This window comes from Centruroides sculpturatus, unplaced genomic scaffold (genome assembly GCF_000671375.1).
Source record: "Centruroides sculpturatus isolate CEXI.00-Female unplaced genomic scaffold, Cexi_2.0 scaffold104, whole genome shotgun sequence".
Lineage (NCBI taxonomy): Eukaryota > Metazoa > Arthropoda > Arachnida > Scorpiones > Buthidae > Centruroides > Centruroides sculpturatus.
In genome coordinates this window covers 99,828-118,969 of record NW_019384379.1, presented here as the reverse complement: position 1 = coordinate 118,969, position 19,142 = coordinate 99,828, and the positions used below count along the sequence as shown (strand labels likewise).

At 27.2% G+C, this 19,142-nt stretch overlaps 1 protein-coding gene across 1 annotated transcript in view; it reads left to right on the top strand.

The window, feature by feature from the left end:
- The window catches only part of LOC111617823 (C-Jun-amino-terminal kinase-interacting protein 3-like), a 211,657-nt gene that overhangs the window by 101,882 nt on the left and 90,633 nt on the right, over nt 1–19,142 (top strand). Inside the window, exons 16-17 of the mRNA XM_023359134.1 lie at nt 14,742–14,914; nt 17,972–18,218. Of these exons, the coding sequence (XP_023214902.1) occupies nt 14,742–14,914; nt 17,972–18,218 (420 nt within the window). The remainder of the gene's footprint in view (nt 1–14,741; nt 14,915–17,971; nt 18,219–19,142) is intronic.

Below are 19,142 nucleotides of genomic sequence, written 5' to 3'. Positions count from 1 at the left end.
TTTTACAAGTTGTCTTCATGGTTGATAACTGCATGATGCACATGCAGTTATCAACCATTATACATAGAACATTTGTAAATGGAGGTTTCAAATTTTTACATTAGAACACATTTAAATATTGGGATAAAATATCTCTTTTAGAAAACTAATTCTATGGATTGTCAATTCAGGAAATCCAGCTTACACTTTGCCTTTATAACCTTCAGAGAAAGTTGTAAAAGCATCTTATAAACTATGGCCAGTGTTACCATTGAAATCTAACTCATACTCAGCAGTAGACTAATTAATTCTCAAACACCTTATTTTGCTAAGAAAACATTTTGTATTGGTTTGTTTGTCAATGTTTAATAAATATTTTTTCAACAGAATAAGGCATTTGAGAATTAATAAGACCAAACACCAATGTTTTGCTGAATTCTTTATATCATTCTTTTATATTTTAAGTTATAACATTCTATCACTTGTTCCATTCTGAATTTATTCTTTTAACCTGATGATGATCACTCAAGGCAACTGAAAACTTTTATTTTCCTTCAACATTTTGTTCTGAGCTGGATTTTTGGTTTTGTAAGTGATATTTATTACTTAGTAGGTGGCTAGGCCAGCCAAATTCTATAGGAAACTGGAAATTCAAATTTGTTGAATGTCTGAGAAGCAAAACTTCTTACTCCAATGTCAAGCTAGGAGTCTGTATCCAGCATAGATCTATAGAATTAGCCTGCCATATGAATGTGCTGTGCTGTTTCCTACTATCAGAAGGCCATGATTACAAAAAGCTATTCAACTAATCAAAAGACAGAGATATGTCCTCCTAATAGAGCTTATCAAGTTTGAAATGATTTCCATATTCATGACCCAGCCTTATTATACAACATCAATTCAAGGGTTGTTAGACTCATCAACTCTATAACAATGAGACTTGAGGAATCATACCAAAAGGATCGAGTGGCTAGCTAGCTTCCAGGTATTCAACAAGACAATGAAATCAAATAGTATAATCATATATTGGGACAACATTTCCCTGCCCAAGCAATTAGTGAATGCCACTAGCTTCAGACCATTATACAACTCTCCTACTACTTTTCCAGAACACATCAACCCAGATATCAAAAACCATCTTAAGAGTCTTGACATCAGTAAAGAATACTACAGGTAGAAAGCTTGGTTAACCATTTGCCACCATAACACAGCTCCCAAATGCCTCCATTTGGCATTCCATCAGAGTGTCCACAAAGTGAATGGCTGATAATGATATAGTCCTATGTAGGGCAGAACACAGTCCTCAAATCTAAAGAACGTAAATCTAAGAACATAGTCCTCATGTAAAGATCAATGTACTAAAAGGCATATTTAATTATGCCACTGAAATGGAATGCACCATTGCTGTTGCACCTTCTGACTACTTGCAGAGGCTACACAACAGTATCATACATTTCACTAGGACACCTTGGCATATGCTTTAAAAATGATCATCATCTCCATTTCAGCACTTTCTGTTCCAAGAACTTTTGTCTTTGACAAAGTACATAAACCTAGATATCAACTACATCTTGTCATGGACAAGCTGGAATCTCCAACAACACTAATCAATAAAATCCTTAACCAGTACATCACAAATAACTTATATAATTACAACTGGAGCATTAAGAACTCTATATAACTCTTGGATCATCTACACAACCTTCAGATTTGAGACTACACATATAAAGCCTCACCAACTGTTGTATAATATTTGGGCNAAGACATAAGTTTTTTGCATTCTTTGGATTTTTTTTAATAATTTTAATGCCATATGTGAAAAAGTATATTCATTAAATTCTATTGTGGAATAAATTAAATGAAACAATTCAAAAATTGATTTCAAAGAAACAGTTTGTGTTTATTAAAAATATGTTTCAGTTCTTGATTTAAAGGTCATTCTTAGTTCATTATTTCTTAGAAAAATTGATTTTATAAGTAAATAAAGACAAAGAACTGAGTATATTCTAAACTAAAACTTTTCAAAGCTGTTTCTTTGTAATTTATAATAATAATGTGGGAAAATATTTTTCAATTAATGAAATAACAATAAGTTTTTTCAATTAATTTCAAGTAATTTTTCAATAACAGAATTTAATTGCATGTATATGATAATTACATATGTATATATAAACAAGTAACATAAAATTAAAATATATAGTTAAATATAAAAACATTCCTATGTAAGCTGAAACTAATTAAGCTTGAACAACACCTTAAATATTCTTTTCGGCGAGACTTTAATATACAGTAATACCTCGACTTATGCTATCTCGACTTACGCGAATCCGGAGTTACGCGATTTTCAAATGTCATCGATTCGTCTTTTGTTTGAGCGGCACGCAACTATTGATTACTCATTCCCCCCACACTATTGTTCAGCTTACATGTTCGGATGTGTCGCGCGGAATCAACACATAGCTACAATTTATTTTGTGTTATTTATTTCTGTGTTTGTTATATCTACGGAGACTTGAGAGACTCTATGTGGTGATTTCTTGTAACCGTGAATGAATCAAAAGACGAGATAAGATTAATGAGAACATTTATTAGCTTGCTTACATCCGACTTGGATTTTACACAAATTGCAAAATTATACCCTGACTTACGTGAATTTGACTTACGCGGTTATCGCTCGGTCCCACCTAGCGCGTAAGTTTGGGGTATTACTGTATTTAAATGAATGTTTTTAATTCTTTTTTTCATAGGTCTGCATCAGGTTTAACAAAAAGTTTTGAACTTTAAGTTCTAATTGATGCTCTAACAATTTTTAAAAAATAAATTGAAATAAGATTTTTTAGAATGTGAACATACATATACATATATATATATATATAAAACACATAACACACAATACAATTTAGTGTGAAATACATTGTCAAAATATTATATTGTGTAATATTTTATACATATTACATATTAATATTAAGTTAAGATATGCAGTTGTTCACTTTCTAAAAAAATTTTTTTTCAGTTTGTTTTTAAAAAACTGTTAGAATGTAAATTAGAACTTAAAGTTTGAATCTTCTTGTTAAACCTGACAGATCTATGAAAAGAGATTGAAAACATTTGTTTAAATAAATTCTTAAATAAGTCTTGCTGAAAGGAGTATTTAAGGTGTTATTCAAGCTATAGCTAAATAAATTAGCTTTTGTAAATACAAAAATTATTTGAAGAAATAAATTACAGATAATTGGTTTAAAATGTAGAAATGGTTCCACAGATTAAAAAAAAAATGAAAAAATTTGCTTTAATGCTTTTAAAGTTCTGTAATAATGAATGATCTGTTGATTTTCGTTTTCATAATAATAATTTTTAACTCGATATTTTGTTCTAACTTTTTGATTAATTTTATTTTGTATATTCTAGAATTTGTATCTCAGGCTCTATTCATTTTTCTGTTTTCCATAGGAGTAGTTTTAAATTTAATATTTGTTTTTATTTAATATAATGTTAAGTTAGTTTTATTTATATATGTATTCTAAAACTAGACACCAACCAAAGCCGAATATTATCAGGCTAGAAATGGCTATAATACTAATAATTTAAAAGACAATTTGGCATTAGAGTTAGGCATTAGACACCATCTCTTGATAAATTTAATAATTATAATTTAATTAAATAATTTAAACAATTTTAGAATTACTTATCGTTAACTTCCAGTATATATATACTCAGTCAGTCAGTCAAAATAATCTTTATTGTCTGGCACTGTTGAGCACAGCCAGGCAGAAATACAGAAAAATACATAGTAGATATATGCTGTTAGTCATAGAAGGGATACAATAATATAATGGCAGAGAAGTATATATATATATACTGGAAGAAGAAGAGATCAGACAGACCGAAGGTCCGGGTAGCGTAATTGGCAATGCATCTGCACGGTAAGCAGGAGTTGCAGGTTTGAGTCCCGCTCTGGGGCTGATTCTTTTTTTCCAGTAATTCTAAAATTATTTAAATTATTTAATTAAATTATAATTATTAAATTTATCAAGAGATGGCATCTAATGCCTAACTCTAATGTCAAATTGTCTTTTAAATTATTAGCCTGATAATATTCGGCTTTGGTTGGTGTCTAGCTTTAAACATATCCCCCACACATTCCAACATTTGTGCATACAGAAATAACTCTGAACATTTTTGCACATCTCTATGTTCAAGGCTTCCCAAGTCCAAAAGAGTAAAAATCTGGAAGTCATTTTTTGACTGATCATCATTCTTTTCCTTTGTTATAGTCTTATACTGTATAACAGCCGGGAAAGTAATAATGATTACTTTTTTAAAAATACAAAATTAATTAACATTAATTTTGTAAAATTTAAAAAATTAATTAACATTAAAATTTGACACAGCTACTTAGTATATAAATTCATATTTATTGACTTGTTTGATAATGGCAATGGTATTTGGTAAGCATGTATAAATGAAAATAGTAAATACATTCAAACACAAACAAATTAGTTTAATAAAAATATACATAATATACAAGTATATTAAGTAATATATAAGTGTGCACATATATTAAACTAAGTGAAGAATAAGAAATATAACATTTAGACTGGTAAAGAAAAATTTTGCTTATTTTGCCATGTTGATTGATTTATTATTTTCCATTTCTGTTATAAACTGAATTACTTCTTTAAAAAAAGAATTGCTTCTATTAAGCCAGCATTCATGAAAGCTCTTAAATTAGATTTAATAATTTTAAGAGTGGAAAATAAATGCTCTGCTGAAACTTGGGTTGATGGCAATGCTGTGATAGTCAATGCTGTATCTTGGATAATATCTGGATAGTGCACTATTGCTGTTTTAACATTCAAATTTGAAGAATGTCAATGTGATTTACTTTTTCCACTTCATTGTAAAAATAACCTTTAAATTTTGTAAGATTTCCTTTTCTGTCTGTGCTCATATTAGAACTTGAAGTTAATTTTGAGGGAAAGAGATGAGTTTTATTAAAAATTGTGAATGCTAATAACAAGTAAAATATTCATTAAGTCTGATTACACTGGCGATATCACTTCTATGCCTCCACCCTGTTGACCTTTAATTAAGAACCAAAATTTAATAGCATTAATGCCTCTTTATACACAAGCTACCATATCATGCAGTTTTGTTTCTTAAACTTTACCCATTCTGAGATGTTTAATATCTCAGAACAGAGAATGAAGAAATGAAACCAATTAGACGTCAACATACGACTTTTTTTTATTTATTTGACATTTTTTGGGTTCAGGAAGTATCCAAACATGTAGTTTTGCAAAAAACACAGAGAGTGAAATTTGACATGATTCCAATACTTTTCCACATTTTATATACATAACAAGTTGGAAAAGTAAAAAGGAGTGGGAGGTGGCAAATTTTTGACAACTCTGACTTCAACTAAAACACTAAAACTCCACGACTCTGACTTCACAGCCCTGCTTTTAAGTGTTTGTAATGGTGAATATGGGTACAAAAATATTAAAACTTCAGTTATATATTCTATATTTGATTTTAAACCCCATTAAAGCAAATTTTTTTGATAATTGGTTTATACAAAAATCAAGAAACATGCAGATATAAAAAACTTTTATTGCTTTCCAAATAATTAAAGGTGAAAATGTCAATTGGCAGATTTTAATGAACTGTATTCTGATGTATCTATTACACTTAAGATTGGATAAAATGTATTAAATTTATAAGTAAATTAACTCAAAAAAATAAAATTCCATTTTTGGAGTTAAATAAACGTTATGTTTAATAAATTAAATGTTTTTGATATTCCAAAATATCATTAGGAATAACACAAATGAATTAGATTGAAGATGATATTTTGTAATATCAGAAATATTTGATTTATTAAACATAATGTTTATTTAACATAAAAAAACTGAGTATTTTGTGTTGAGTTAATATTTGTAGTGTAGTTTCTATAAGCAATGGTTAAATTAAGCTTGTTCATTCCTATTTCGGTCAGAACTATTAAAAAAATACCGAAAGATTAATAGATCAAATTCTTAATTATACAATTGCTTTTTTTTTTATATAATAAAATTTAAAATATTGAAAATCTCATTTTATAAGAAAATAATACTATGTAAACCTAATGATATTTAAACTAGAATTACTATCTTATTTTTTGATTTGTAATATTGTAATTATCAAGAATTAAATTTTTAAGTTTTTACATAAAAATTAAAGAAACAAATTTAGTAAATATAATTTTAATAAAAATCTTTATGTTGTGTAAGAACTTTCCTACAATCATAGATATAATTATTATTCAGCACAAAAAAAATAATATACTTTTTTTATTAATCCAGAATTAGAATTGTGTTTAAGTTAGTTAAAATTGTATCATACATTTTTCTCCTAAGTTTAAAATATGAGATTAACAGCAAAATTTTAAAATCCATAAAGTAAAAATAATTGTCACTTTAATATATTTGTTAGCATTTTTGATCTCACACCTCATTCAAATCAAAGCAAGTGTTGAAATTTGACTTCTTAAAATAAGTTGTTAAGTTAAATTAAAATTAACTTACTTTATGATGATTTTAATAATTATTTCTCTTGAATATAGGTTCAGTTATAAATATTACAATAAATAACATAAAACTGTTTGACAAATTTTCATTATTTGCTATCCCATATCAAATTATTCACCTGAAAAAAAAAACTGCTTTCCTGTAGATTACATCTCTATTATCCTAGCACTTTGTATTCTTATAACCCATCTTTATGGACAGTCAGTGTAACAAAAAAAAGTCAAAATAAAAATTTAAGGATTCATTAAAAATCATATCTCAAGAATATGTCAGAAAATTACAACATATTCATTCAACATATACCATGTGTTTTTGTCTTGACTGTCCTTGAAGATGGTTTGTAAGAACTTAAAAGTGTTAGGATAATAAAGATGTAAATTCCAGAAAGGCAGTTTTTCTTTTAGAAAAATGTTGACTACTACTAATCTAGCTGATTGGTGGTGAGTAGCAGAGTGGAATGTATGATATTTAAATATTATTATAGTTTTTGGGATTGAATATATATAAAATTCAAAAAACATGTTATGCTGTTGGTTATAAGTATATTAGTAAAATATGCAAATTAAAGTAGATTCTAGCAGATAAGAAGTCTTATTTGGAGAAATTAAAAGCTGATTGATAACAAAGAATACAGGTATACCTTGAGTTATGTCGTTTTGAGTTACGTCGTTATCAATTATATTTTATTTGTCAAAAAATATATGAAAAAATAAAAATAAAGTTTAAGTCATTTTATTCGACTTTATGTCCATCCGCCACAAATATTGAAGTTGTAATATCACCAGAAAAGCATTAAAGCACATAAAATCATATTAAAATATATACATTTACAGTAAATGTTAATATAATCATCATAAATCCTAGAGAACAAAATATGAAAACATCTGTGACTCTGTGTTATTGTCTTATTTAGTGGTCTTTAAGAACTGAATATTGGCATTTTCCATGGTAGTTCCAATATCTACTGTTTGGCATTATTGTCAGCTCCACTCATTATTGGTAAATTTAACATAAATTAGTTTATTTTCTACTATTGCAAGATAATTTTAATAACTGTATTTGTTATTTGACCTTACAAAATCATCTTATTTTATAACGTCTTAGACCACATTCACAAATAAAGAGTCTGCGATGTACTGTAAACATTGCCAAATTGTAAACATGTACATTTACAAGTATGTACAGTACTGTATGTACATGAATTCATAAATTTAGATTATTTTTTTTGTACTATATTAAAAACTAAAATTTATTTGTTTGTAAGCTTAAAATAGATTCTTATTAACCATATATTATTAAAAATTCATTTATAAATAAAATACAAAACTGGGAATGGTTATTTGTGGTTTAGCCTAGTAGCAAGTAAATTCGGAGACAAGTAAATTTGACTTACGTTGTTTTTTGACTTAAGTCGCCTCTCCTGGAAACAATTACTGATGTAAGGCGAGGTATACCTGCATATGATTGTGACCTTGTTAAATATACAATTAATTAATGTTTGTGTAGAAAAACTATATCAAATGCATGTTTCTTAATTAAATTAATGACATGTTTATCATGAAATAGATGAAAATAAACTAGAATTTAATTTACAGTAAAATAGAAGCATAAAATGAATAATAACAAACACTGCTACTGTAAGGTTACCAAAATTGTATTTAAAAACTGAAATGTTTTTGGCATAAATTTAGATTATATTCAGCATTGAATAAACTTTCTAAATTGTGTTTCCATCTTTTTTTATCCATTGACCCCCATATAGAATACAGTATATTCTTTTTGATTGACCTCTACTTGAAATTTTTATGCTATTTCCTAAGATTTTGTGTAATATATCAAGTAAATTATTAAATCAATAAATGAATTTTCCACATGATTATTATTATTAATTAAAATTCTATGAAATTTTTGAAAAGATATACAGTAGAGCGTCGATTATCCGAATCAATTGGGGACTGGGGTTGTTCGGAAGATTGATGTTTCAGATAACTGATTATGTACGAAAAAATATATTAATTTATCCCATCTTGACATTTTTCTCCGTTGCATGTCACTTCGCGTTGAATTTTCGTCAATGTTAAGCCTAACGAAGACTATTGTATCGTTAAAAATTATTTTTTTATTTTGTACGAACAAAATAAATATATTGAAAAATATAAAAACAATAAAAAATTATACTTCAGATGTTAATTTAGTATAAAAAATGTAAAATATTTGAGTAGCCCAAGACATAGCCAAAGATTGCAGCTCCACAGCACTGGCAAAAATTTAAATTTGCAGACTGGAATTCTTTTGGATGATGGACTTTCGGATAATCGACACTCTACTGTAATAATTATCTGATTTTTCATTGACCTTTAATTGACTCTTGAATTCCATCAACCTCTTTCGAAATTCCATTTACTCGGGAGCTATATCGACCCTGTTTGGAATCCCAGTTATAAACAAATGCTTACTGGAACTAATTAAATAATTTAAAAATAAACAAACACCTTTCACTAGTTTAGCACAACGTTTAATACATTAAAAATGCTTTTGACTGATTTAAGCGATCTTCTTCAGTTCAGATTCTCTCAATATAACGAACAAAGTATTTGAATACCTTGTTCGTTATATTGAGAGAATCTGAACTGAAGAAGATCGCTTAAATCAGTCAAAAGCATTTTTAATGTATTAAACGTTGTGCTAAACTAGTGAAAGGTGTTTGTTTATTTTTAAATCCCAGTTATAAATGCTACGGAACATTTTTACTTTTCAAATTACTACAGAATTGAATATGAAATTCCTACAAATATAAATTACAATAGATCATCTTCCTCACTTTTTCCAGCAAATTTATTTTTGTTACAAAACAAATGTTTATGGCCTTCTTTAGCAACCTGCCTCAGGTTATTCGACAAAAAAAAACTGAACATTCCAAATTATAATGTTCTATAGCATTCAGAAAACAGCATCAGGAAGTGATCTATTGTGGCTTAGTAGAAAGGTTTCAGCTTTTGAAGGAATCTACAATTAAATTATAACATTTGAATGTATTTGCTCTGCTTAATAGACACAAAAAATAGAATGCATTCTCACTAACTGTTCAGATTAGCAGGCTTATATATAAATGAAAGGAAGTCAGAATAGATTTTGGACAGATACATATATATTTAAAAACATTTTATACTGTTTTTAGTGCATATATTTATGTTAAAATATGTAGTACTGTACATATTAATTTTACAAATTTGACATTTTTTAAAATTAATTCATGATTTCTTTTTGTTTTTGGCTGAAATATTTAGTTACAAAACAAATAAAACTGGTCTGGATTAAGAAGAGTGTAGGTTGATAAGAATGCAATGTGTAATTTTGAGGTTTGTTGTAGTAGAACACACATGATAATACATAACGATAACATTTATACAATAACATATACTTATCACTCAAGACAACAATTTTTTTGTGACTATACAATATATTTTATGTTCAACTATGTCATATTGTTTAATGTCTTTATCACAAAATTTGAATATTTTTATGTCCAGGCCAGGATGAAAATTGTATTGTAAATGGGTTTATGGTNCTAACGAAGACTATTGTATCGTTAAAAATTATTTTTTTATTTTGTACGAACAAAATAAATATATTGAAAAATATAAAAACAATAAAAAATTATACTTCAGATGTTAATTTAGTATAAAAAATGTAAAATATTTGAGTAGCCCAAGACATAGCCAAAGATTGCAGCTCCACAGCACTGGCAAAAATTTAAATTTGCAGACTGGAATTCTTTTGGATGATGGACTTTCGGATAATCGACACTCTACTGTAATAATTATCTGATTTTTCATTGACCTTTAATTGACTCTTGAATTCCATCAACCTCTTTCGAAATTCCATTTACTCGGGAGCTATATCGACCCTGTTTGGAATCCCAGTTATAAACAAATGCTTACTGGAACTAATTAAATAATTTAAAAATAAACAAACACCTTTCACTAGTTTAGCACAACGTTTAATACATTAAAAATGCTTTTGACTGATTTAAGCGATCTTCTTCAGTTCAGATTCTCTCAATATAACGAACAAAGTATTTGAATACCTTGTTCGTTATATTGAGAGAATCTGAACTGAAGAAGATCGCTTAAATCAGTCAAAAGCATTTTTAATGTATTAAACGTTGTGCTAAACTAGTGAAAGGTGTTTGTTTATTTTTAAATCCCAGTTATAAATGCTACGGAACATTTTTACTTTTCAAATTACTACAGAATTGAATATGAAATTCCTACAAATATAAATTACAATAGATCATCTTCCTCACTTTTTCCAGCAAATTTATTTTTGTTACAAAACAAATGTTTATGGCCTTCTTTAGCAACCTGCCTCAGGTTATTCGACAAAAAAAAACTGAACATTCCAAATTATAATGTTCTATAGCATTCAGAAAACAGCATCAGGAAGTGATCTATTGTGGCTTAGTAGAAAGGTTTCAGCTTTTGAAGGAATCTACAATTAAATTATAACATTTGAATGTATTTGCTTATTTTATGTAAAATATGTTTGAATATTCATCAAGCCTATAAAGTAAATAAAAATACTAAGATAAGATTTTTAAATATATACAATTTCTTTAAATAACTTTAATAATAATAACAAAATAGTTACATGCGTGTAAATTTTTTAAAAAATTTACAAAAGAGAAAAAATTTTAGCTAAATTTTTTGACAAGCAAGAACTGAATTCACAAACACTTCATATCATATGTTATGACAAAATTAATCATAAATTGCCAGATACAAGAATTATTGTATTCACAAAACACATCATAAGTCAATAAAAATAATTTCAGTCCTATATAACTACTGACAAACCAGCACGAAGTAGATTTAATCAAGCAAAAAACAAACATTTTCCTCCATTCATACTGATTTCATGCTGGTTTGTTGGTAGTTACATATGGTTGAAATTATTTTTATTGCTTTATACCAGTAGTTTCATGGAGCTTGCATCATAAGTCATTGTATTGTAAAAAAATCTTATAAATATAAATACTATTGGGAAAGATGGTGGCTCAATATTCAGCTTTATGATTAGATAAATAATTCATGTTTGATTGTCTGTATATAAATATTTCTTATTCAAAACTTTTAATATGTAAAACAAAAATTCAACAGTTTTAGCAGAAAAGTCCTTATAAAATACTATAATTTTGGCTGACTCGAGACAAAACTTTTTATATTTTCCCCTATGTAGGGTGGTACTGTTGTTTAGCATAAGCAAATAGTAGTCAATATCTTTATTGCTTAGGTATAGAGAATTCATTAATGAAGTTGGCTTGTTGAAAATTACAATTAAGTAATTTTTAACAATATTCGTTAAAAATTTCAAAATAAAAGGAAATGAAAACAAGTCATAAAACTCTATCTGTAGTTCTAACATATTGTTGCTAATCAATTGATATTTGACTTGGTGAATCTTGATGTATCTAACAGTTTTTAGTTGATAAAGTTTGATGAAACCTATCTAAAATTGTAAGAGAGAGAATATATAAAAATTTAAATTCAGAATGAAACTTCAGACATTATTGGAAGACATTGACAATTTCTGCAACTATTTTACTGTATTTAACAAAATTCAATTTTCAGTTTTTGTTTGACAGACAGGGAAATATAAAAGGAAACTAAGTAGAAGAATATATGCTGATTATGAAATTAAAAGTAGTAGTTAAAGGAAGAAAATGAGGAATCTCTATGAATTTGAAAAAAGCATGATAAAATAAAGGGCATCATTAACAGAAAAGGAAAAGCATCTTTGTCCATTGAAATGTGGAAAGATGATTCTCTCAAATGATAAAAAAGCCAAGCAAAATTTAAAATTAGCTTGTCAGTGATGATTTCTATTTACTGTTTTGGATATGAAATCTCTTGTTAGGTCTTCTCTTGATTAAAGGAATTAATATAAAGTCTTTTTGTATTGTCTTCAATGTTCTTTAAATCTCCTAGTCAATTTTTACAAAATTATTTCATTTGCAATTGAAGAATTTTAAAATCCTAATTTATTTTGTGTTTTTTTTTTCTTTTTCTTTTTAAATAGAATTTTCTACAATTTTCCTGTTTATTTTTATTTATTTATTTATTTCTGTAAAAAGACATTAAGTGTGAAAAAATAAGATTGAAGATCTGAGTGTAGCTTTTGAGAAAAACTATCACATAAGTTTTAGTAAACAAACAAGGAAAAAAGTAAATGAGTGAAAGAAGGAAAATTATATTATACTATACTATAAGTGTTTCAAGTTACTCAAGAAGAAGTTGAATTGACATAAAAAATAAAACTATTTCAAACTACTTTATTTGGAGGATAACTTGAAACAGTCAACAAAAGAAACAAAAAAGATTTAAAAGTTTTAAAAATTTCATAATACCAGAAGCATGTTTTATGAGTTATGATGTAAAATTTGTAATTATAAATGGTTCTATAAGTTTATTGATCACTGGACTACATCTTTCTCAAAGTTAAAAAGTGCCCAAGTCTTCTTAAATGACAGCATTTAGAAATGAAATGAGACTTATTAGTTTACAAAAAACATGGTTAACTAGAACTAATTATTAATATTATTATTAGAATCAATTATTATTATCATACTCACAACAAATTTAATTAAGCCTGATTCATTGGTTCTAGTTAACTATGTATTTTGTAAATTAGTAATAGAGACTCACTAGTCTTTGCTGGCATCTAATACACTTTTAATTAAAATTGCCAAATAACTATATATCAGTATCTCTAATGTGTTTTTTGATTAATACATTTTGTCTGATTAACATTGTAAAAAGGTTTATATTATTTATATTTCATTTTTATTTTTTTGAACATCTCATTTTATATTATTTACAAAAAATTTTTTATCTTTTATTATTTGTCATTAAACGTAAAAAAGTGAAGTTTTCTTTGAAAAGCTTGTTTGAAAAACTTTTTAAAATTTGTATGCTGGTTCAAGAATATTTTGTTCCATCAACTAAACCTTCAAATTCAAAATTCAGTCTGCTGCTGAAATCAAGAAGTTCCAAAAATATTTATTGCCGGTTTTTCTTGTTTGACATCTTAAACTCAAGCAGATATTATTAATTAATTTAAATTACCACAGTTAAATACATCTGTGACTTAGATTATATGCTATGTAAATACAGAAATATAAAGTATATATGTAACAAAAAAGCAATATATCAAAAAGAAAAAAGGTTCTTTTATAAATATCAGAATAAACAATATTTATAAAGGAACCTTATATCCAGTAAAATAATGTTTTGTATCTCATTAAAACAATAATTTGATATTTGATTCAAAATATCTATGTTGAGAATAACTAAAATATTGTCATAACCAAATGATTGCCTTAAATAAGCAGGATAATAAATCCACTATTTTAATGTTAATACTAAATAATTTGCTACTAGAGGTAGACGTTAAGTGCCACCTCTTATCTAAATTAATAATAATATTTTTAATAATTTATTAAATCTTTTCTTCCAGATGATTCTAAATTATTTAATAAATTATTAAAATTATAATTATTAATTTAGATAAGAGATGGCTTCTAATGTCTACTTCTAGGAGCATATTACCTAGTATTAATCATTAAAATAGCAGATGTATAGCCTGATTATTTAAGGTGCTTGTTTGATATACTTATAAAATATCAAAAATACAGAAAAGAAATATTTTGGTATATTTTGATATATCAAAAAATTTAATTTCTATCATTATTATATATTTGTCAACATGGACATTAATCATTAACAGGACAATTATACTAGTGATAAACATTTACACAAGAATTGGGGAAAGTTCTTAAAGAAAACAGACTTTCTTTATTAAGTTACCTGTATACAGGTATTGTTTAACACCAGTATAATTGTCCTGTTAATGATTAATGTCCATGTTGACAAATATATAATAATTAATTGAATAAGGACAGTAAGGCAATAATAATTAATTTCTATGATGTTCATTATTAAAATTTTAATATCAAAGGTTTGAGATTTGATATTAAAATTTTGATATACATTATAATATCTAAAAGTATAGGTATTTAGTAAATTATAGTTTACTATGCATTTAAAATTTTAGATGTTGTAATGTGTTATTTTTAAAACTTTTGTGATATTTTTGAAGGATTAACAAGTAAACTTGAAATTAATAATCTTAATGTTTTGCAGCTTTGGAAATTTATTTAACCCAAATGAGAAACCACCCAGAAAACAAATGCCATATGTTAATGTTCGTTATAATGCACCAACTCACTCTAGTCCAGCATTAGATATGATGAGAAAGAAAAGATTAGGAGACAGACATCGTGGTTTGGATTTTTTAGATAGTGATTTGTAAGTTCTTCAAATAATTGCTTTTATTTAATAAATTGTTATAGTAAAAATGTAGTTATGTAAGTGTTAAAACATATCATTGTTTAAAATACATAAAATAGATCAAGGTCTGCTGATTCAGAAAGTATTTTCATCTTTATTAATAAGTTTCAGAACATTGATTTGTTTTGAAACCTTATTATATTATATACCAGGGGTGGCCAACCTGCGGCTCGCGAGCCACATGCGGCTCTTTGAAGGATTATTTGTGGCTCTCGATAAATGTACCCGAGTTTCCTTTTCATTTTTGTGTTATTATATTTTAAAAAATTATTATCCTTCCGTATGTGTTTCAAAATGTCTTTTAAATTACTAACAACAAATATGAAAGACTAAGTGCAACGTTGTAACAAATTTCATTTTTGTCCAAGTTAAGAATGATATGACTCATCGAAAACTGCGCGAACGAACATAAACAGTGGCGTAATCGTCCGTTATCGACCGACTCCAGACCGATTTTGAATTTGTAAACTGTCATTGCAACAGACAGTTGACATTGTGCTCTGGAGGAAACAATTTGTATCACTCTTGCTAAGGATATAATTTGTAATCTGGAATTTTTTGCATACCTTTTTAATACGTATTTAATTGCGGCTCGCGAAAAATTTCAAATTTTGAAAAATGGCTCGGACTATCAAGGAGCTTGGCCACCCTGGTTATATACTGTAGTCTAGTAAGACATCTTTAATCATAAAATACAGTTGATTTTCAAAAATTTCAATAATCATAGAAGAAAGATGATTGAATTTTTGAATTTATTGGTAATGACCAAAAATTGGTACCAACATTCTGGGATGAAGGCTAAGTAAATAGTGCTTATTTCTAGTAATCAAAGAGCATGTATAAAATACAAAAGTGGTTCAACTTATGTCTGGAATTTCAGTAATGATGATGGAACCATATGTGTTATGTAATCTCAGTTTATGTTTCTTTCAACCAAATCCACACTCAGCAGAAAGAATAATAACTAAAATCATCACTAAAGACTTTTGGCTGCTGAGACACATTTATTTATTTGTTGTACACTAACAGCCTAATACACATGCCATACTAAGGTGACATATTTTTGGAACATTTAGTTACAAATTGTTTCAAATGTTGCTTTTATGAGCAATTGGATGTTATGTTTATATTTAAAAATTTAATGTTTTGATATTTTATATTTATTGTATTCTGTTTTGGACTAGTTTGTAACTAATGTTCCAAAAGTATAGCACCTGAGGATGGCCTATGCATTATGCTGAAAATGTTAGTGTATAGCAAATAAATGTCTCTCAGCAGGCAAAGGTGTTGAGATACATTTATTTGCTGATGATTTTAGTAATTATGTTTCTTTAGTAATTCCAATATGCTTTGTTGGCTTATTGGACAAAGAAAAGGTAATTATTATATTTATTCTAAAAATAGAATCTTTTGTTTGATTGTTTTATGATTTTAGAATGTTATACTTTATGGTAAAATTTTATTTATTCAAATATTATATTTAAATCTTATATTCTGGAGTATTGTTAACAAATACTCCAGGATATAAGATTTAAATATAATACAATATATTCTACTGCTCTAGAAACATATTCTAGAGCAGTAGAATATTTATTTTGAGTTGCTTGAATTCTTTTGGAATTGAATATTACTTTTTGTGTTATTTGCATAATTTTTATGATTTTTTGAAGCTGATTTACTGATCTGAGGCTCGTATTAAAATGATTTTGAAATAAACTGTATAAGTATTGAGAAGTTTTGTCCGTAATCTGGGAAAAACTGTTTAGATTATTACATTTCCCAGAGACTACTAAAGAACTAATTCATTTTGTGATGGAAATTTGGATTCTGAGGTATAGCTGTATGTAAATGTCATGCATATATAACAGTTTCTATGACATCTTAATGTCTCATCGTATTGATGATTGTTGTGAAATATTAAGTAATATCTAAGTTGTAAAAATGTAGAATTTATTTTTATTAGAAATAAATTAATTTATAAAACAATTTTATTAATTTATATTCAAATTTTTAAGTTTTTTGGAGACCACAATTTGAGAAATGATGTTTTAGAATTTTTTAAAATTATTGTATTCTAAGCACAAAGCTAAATTGTTTCAAAAATATTAATATTTTGATTTTAATTAACATGCTACCCGAGAAATTTTTGAACTTTATAGTGACTAGTAGTATTCTCGATTTCTGATAACTCAAGTTAATGAATTAATGAATGACAAATTCCTTGTGAAAAATGAGACTAGTATAACATATTTTTTTCAAGATTCAATAAAGTTAATCACTACAAGGGAAAGACTGGGACATTTTTTAATACAATGGATATAATCTTTTAAGAAGAATTTGGGATATCTTTACAGCTAAATAACTTTGATTGCTTCCTCATGTTACAGGAATTTCTGATAGAATCTATGAAGTTTTCTAGTGCAATTATACAGCACTTACATAACTTAGTCATCTTTATTAGAATATTTTCAAAGAACCAACAATGATAATTTTTGGATTTGAAATCTATTTATAATTACAATCAAACCAGTTGATTCACTATGTACAATTATGAAAACCTAATTTATTTAATTCTTGACTCTAATTTAAAACAAAAGTTTAAGGAACTTCTGCTAAATAATTTTTAGTATAGTGTGTTAGAAGAGTGCCTTAATATGGCCTAAATGTGTAGTTTTGAGCATTTTCTTTTACATCAACTTATTTACATGAGACTGGCTTTTCCTTTTATACTGAAACAAAGATACAATATTGGAGTAGACTTGAGGATTCAACTTTCCAGCATGATATCTACTATTAAATCAATTTATGATTCAAAGTTACAGAAACACCACTGCCATTAAAATGTAGTTATGTTTCTTTTTAAAGATCACAATTTGTATTGTTTTAGTGTGTATGTATATATGTGTGTAACTTTTCTTGTGTTCATTATGAGAAATTATAATGACTAAATTATATCTTTGTTAAAGCTATTTATAGAAATGGAATTAACTTATTTTATTAATGAAAATTCTTTAGATCATCTGAAAGGCTCCAACAGCAAAGAGCAAAGGAAAGAAGAGAACAATATAAACAAGTACGAGCTCATGTCCGTAAAGAAGATGGACGTATGCAAGCATATGGTTGGAGTCTTCCGTATAGAAAGTCAACATCTTCAAAACCTAGCAATTTTGAAACTGAGAATAAATCTAAATTAAGTAATCATGTTCCAGTGCCAGTACCTGTGTATTGTCGTCCTTTGATTGAAAAAGAACAAGGAATGAAGGTTAGTTTGATACATAATTTTAAATTTTAGGGAATCAACTATTATATGACATCTAATATAATAAAACTATATCGGCTTCAATAACTGCATGAAATTCTGAAATAGACAAACTACTGTAAAAATAGTAGTTTGTCTATTTCAGAATAATAAAATTCACTCTTGACTTATTATGAAGTAACAAGGATAGTAGTGCCTTGTACTTTGAATTTAATTCATTCCAGGAAGCCATTTAAACTTTGAAATGTTCAAAGTCCAAATAAGTTTTTTTCTATTAGAAATAATGGAAAGGGAATTAATCTGTTTCCAGACTGTAAACAATACCCATTCCAATAAATGTAAACAGCAAATACACATAATTTAAGTTTAAAACAACACTATTAAATGCCCTAAATAATAAATTAAAACATGAAAATAATAAATAAAATACATAAATATTGTATAATACAATGAAAATTGCATTCACTATACCTTAGTGGTGATGCCCTATTTATTGTGGTATAAATAGGGAATGGTGATGCCCTATTTATTGCGGTCACTGTGCAGCTGCATAGTGAAAAAAGTATAGGTGTTAGTTAGAAGAGCATATACGCACCCTTCTAAGTGGAGTGACACCATAATTGAACTACAAAATATAAAATGCATCGCAGTGGCATATGGATACAAAAAAGAACTAATATGAGGGATATCACATGCCTATTTCCGAACATGTGATACACAGGAGGCACCCATTACTCAAAGGACTAGTCAGCATCCAACCAGAAAACGCAACATCGTTGAATACAACAAACAATTTCAAGTGTTATATAAAGAAATTGCAACTAAAATGAACACCAGTGTAGAGTACTGAAGATCCCCCAATATATATCAATTATTACATAATGCAAAAGACAAACAGAATGATCTTAGGGCTCTGGGGGTATATAG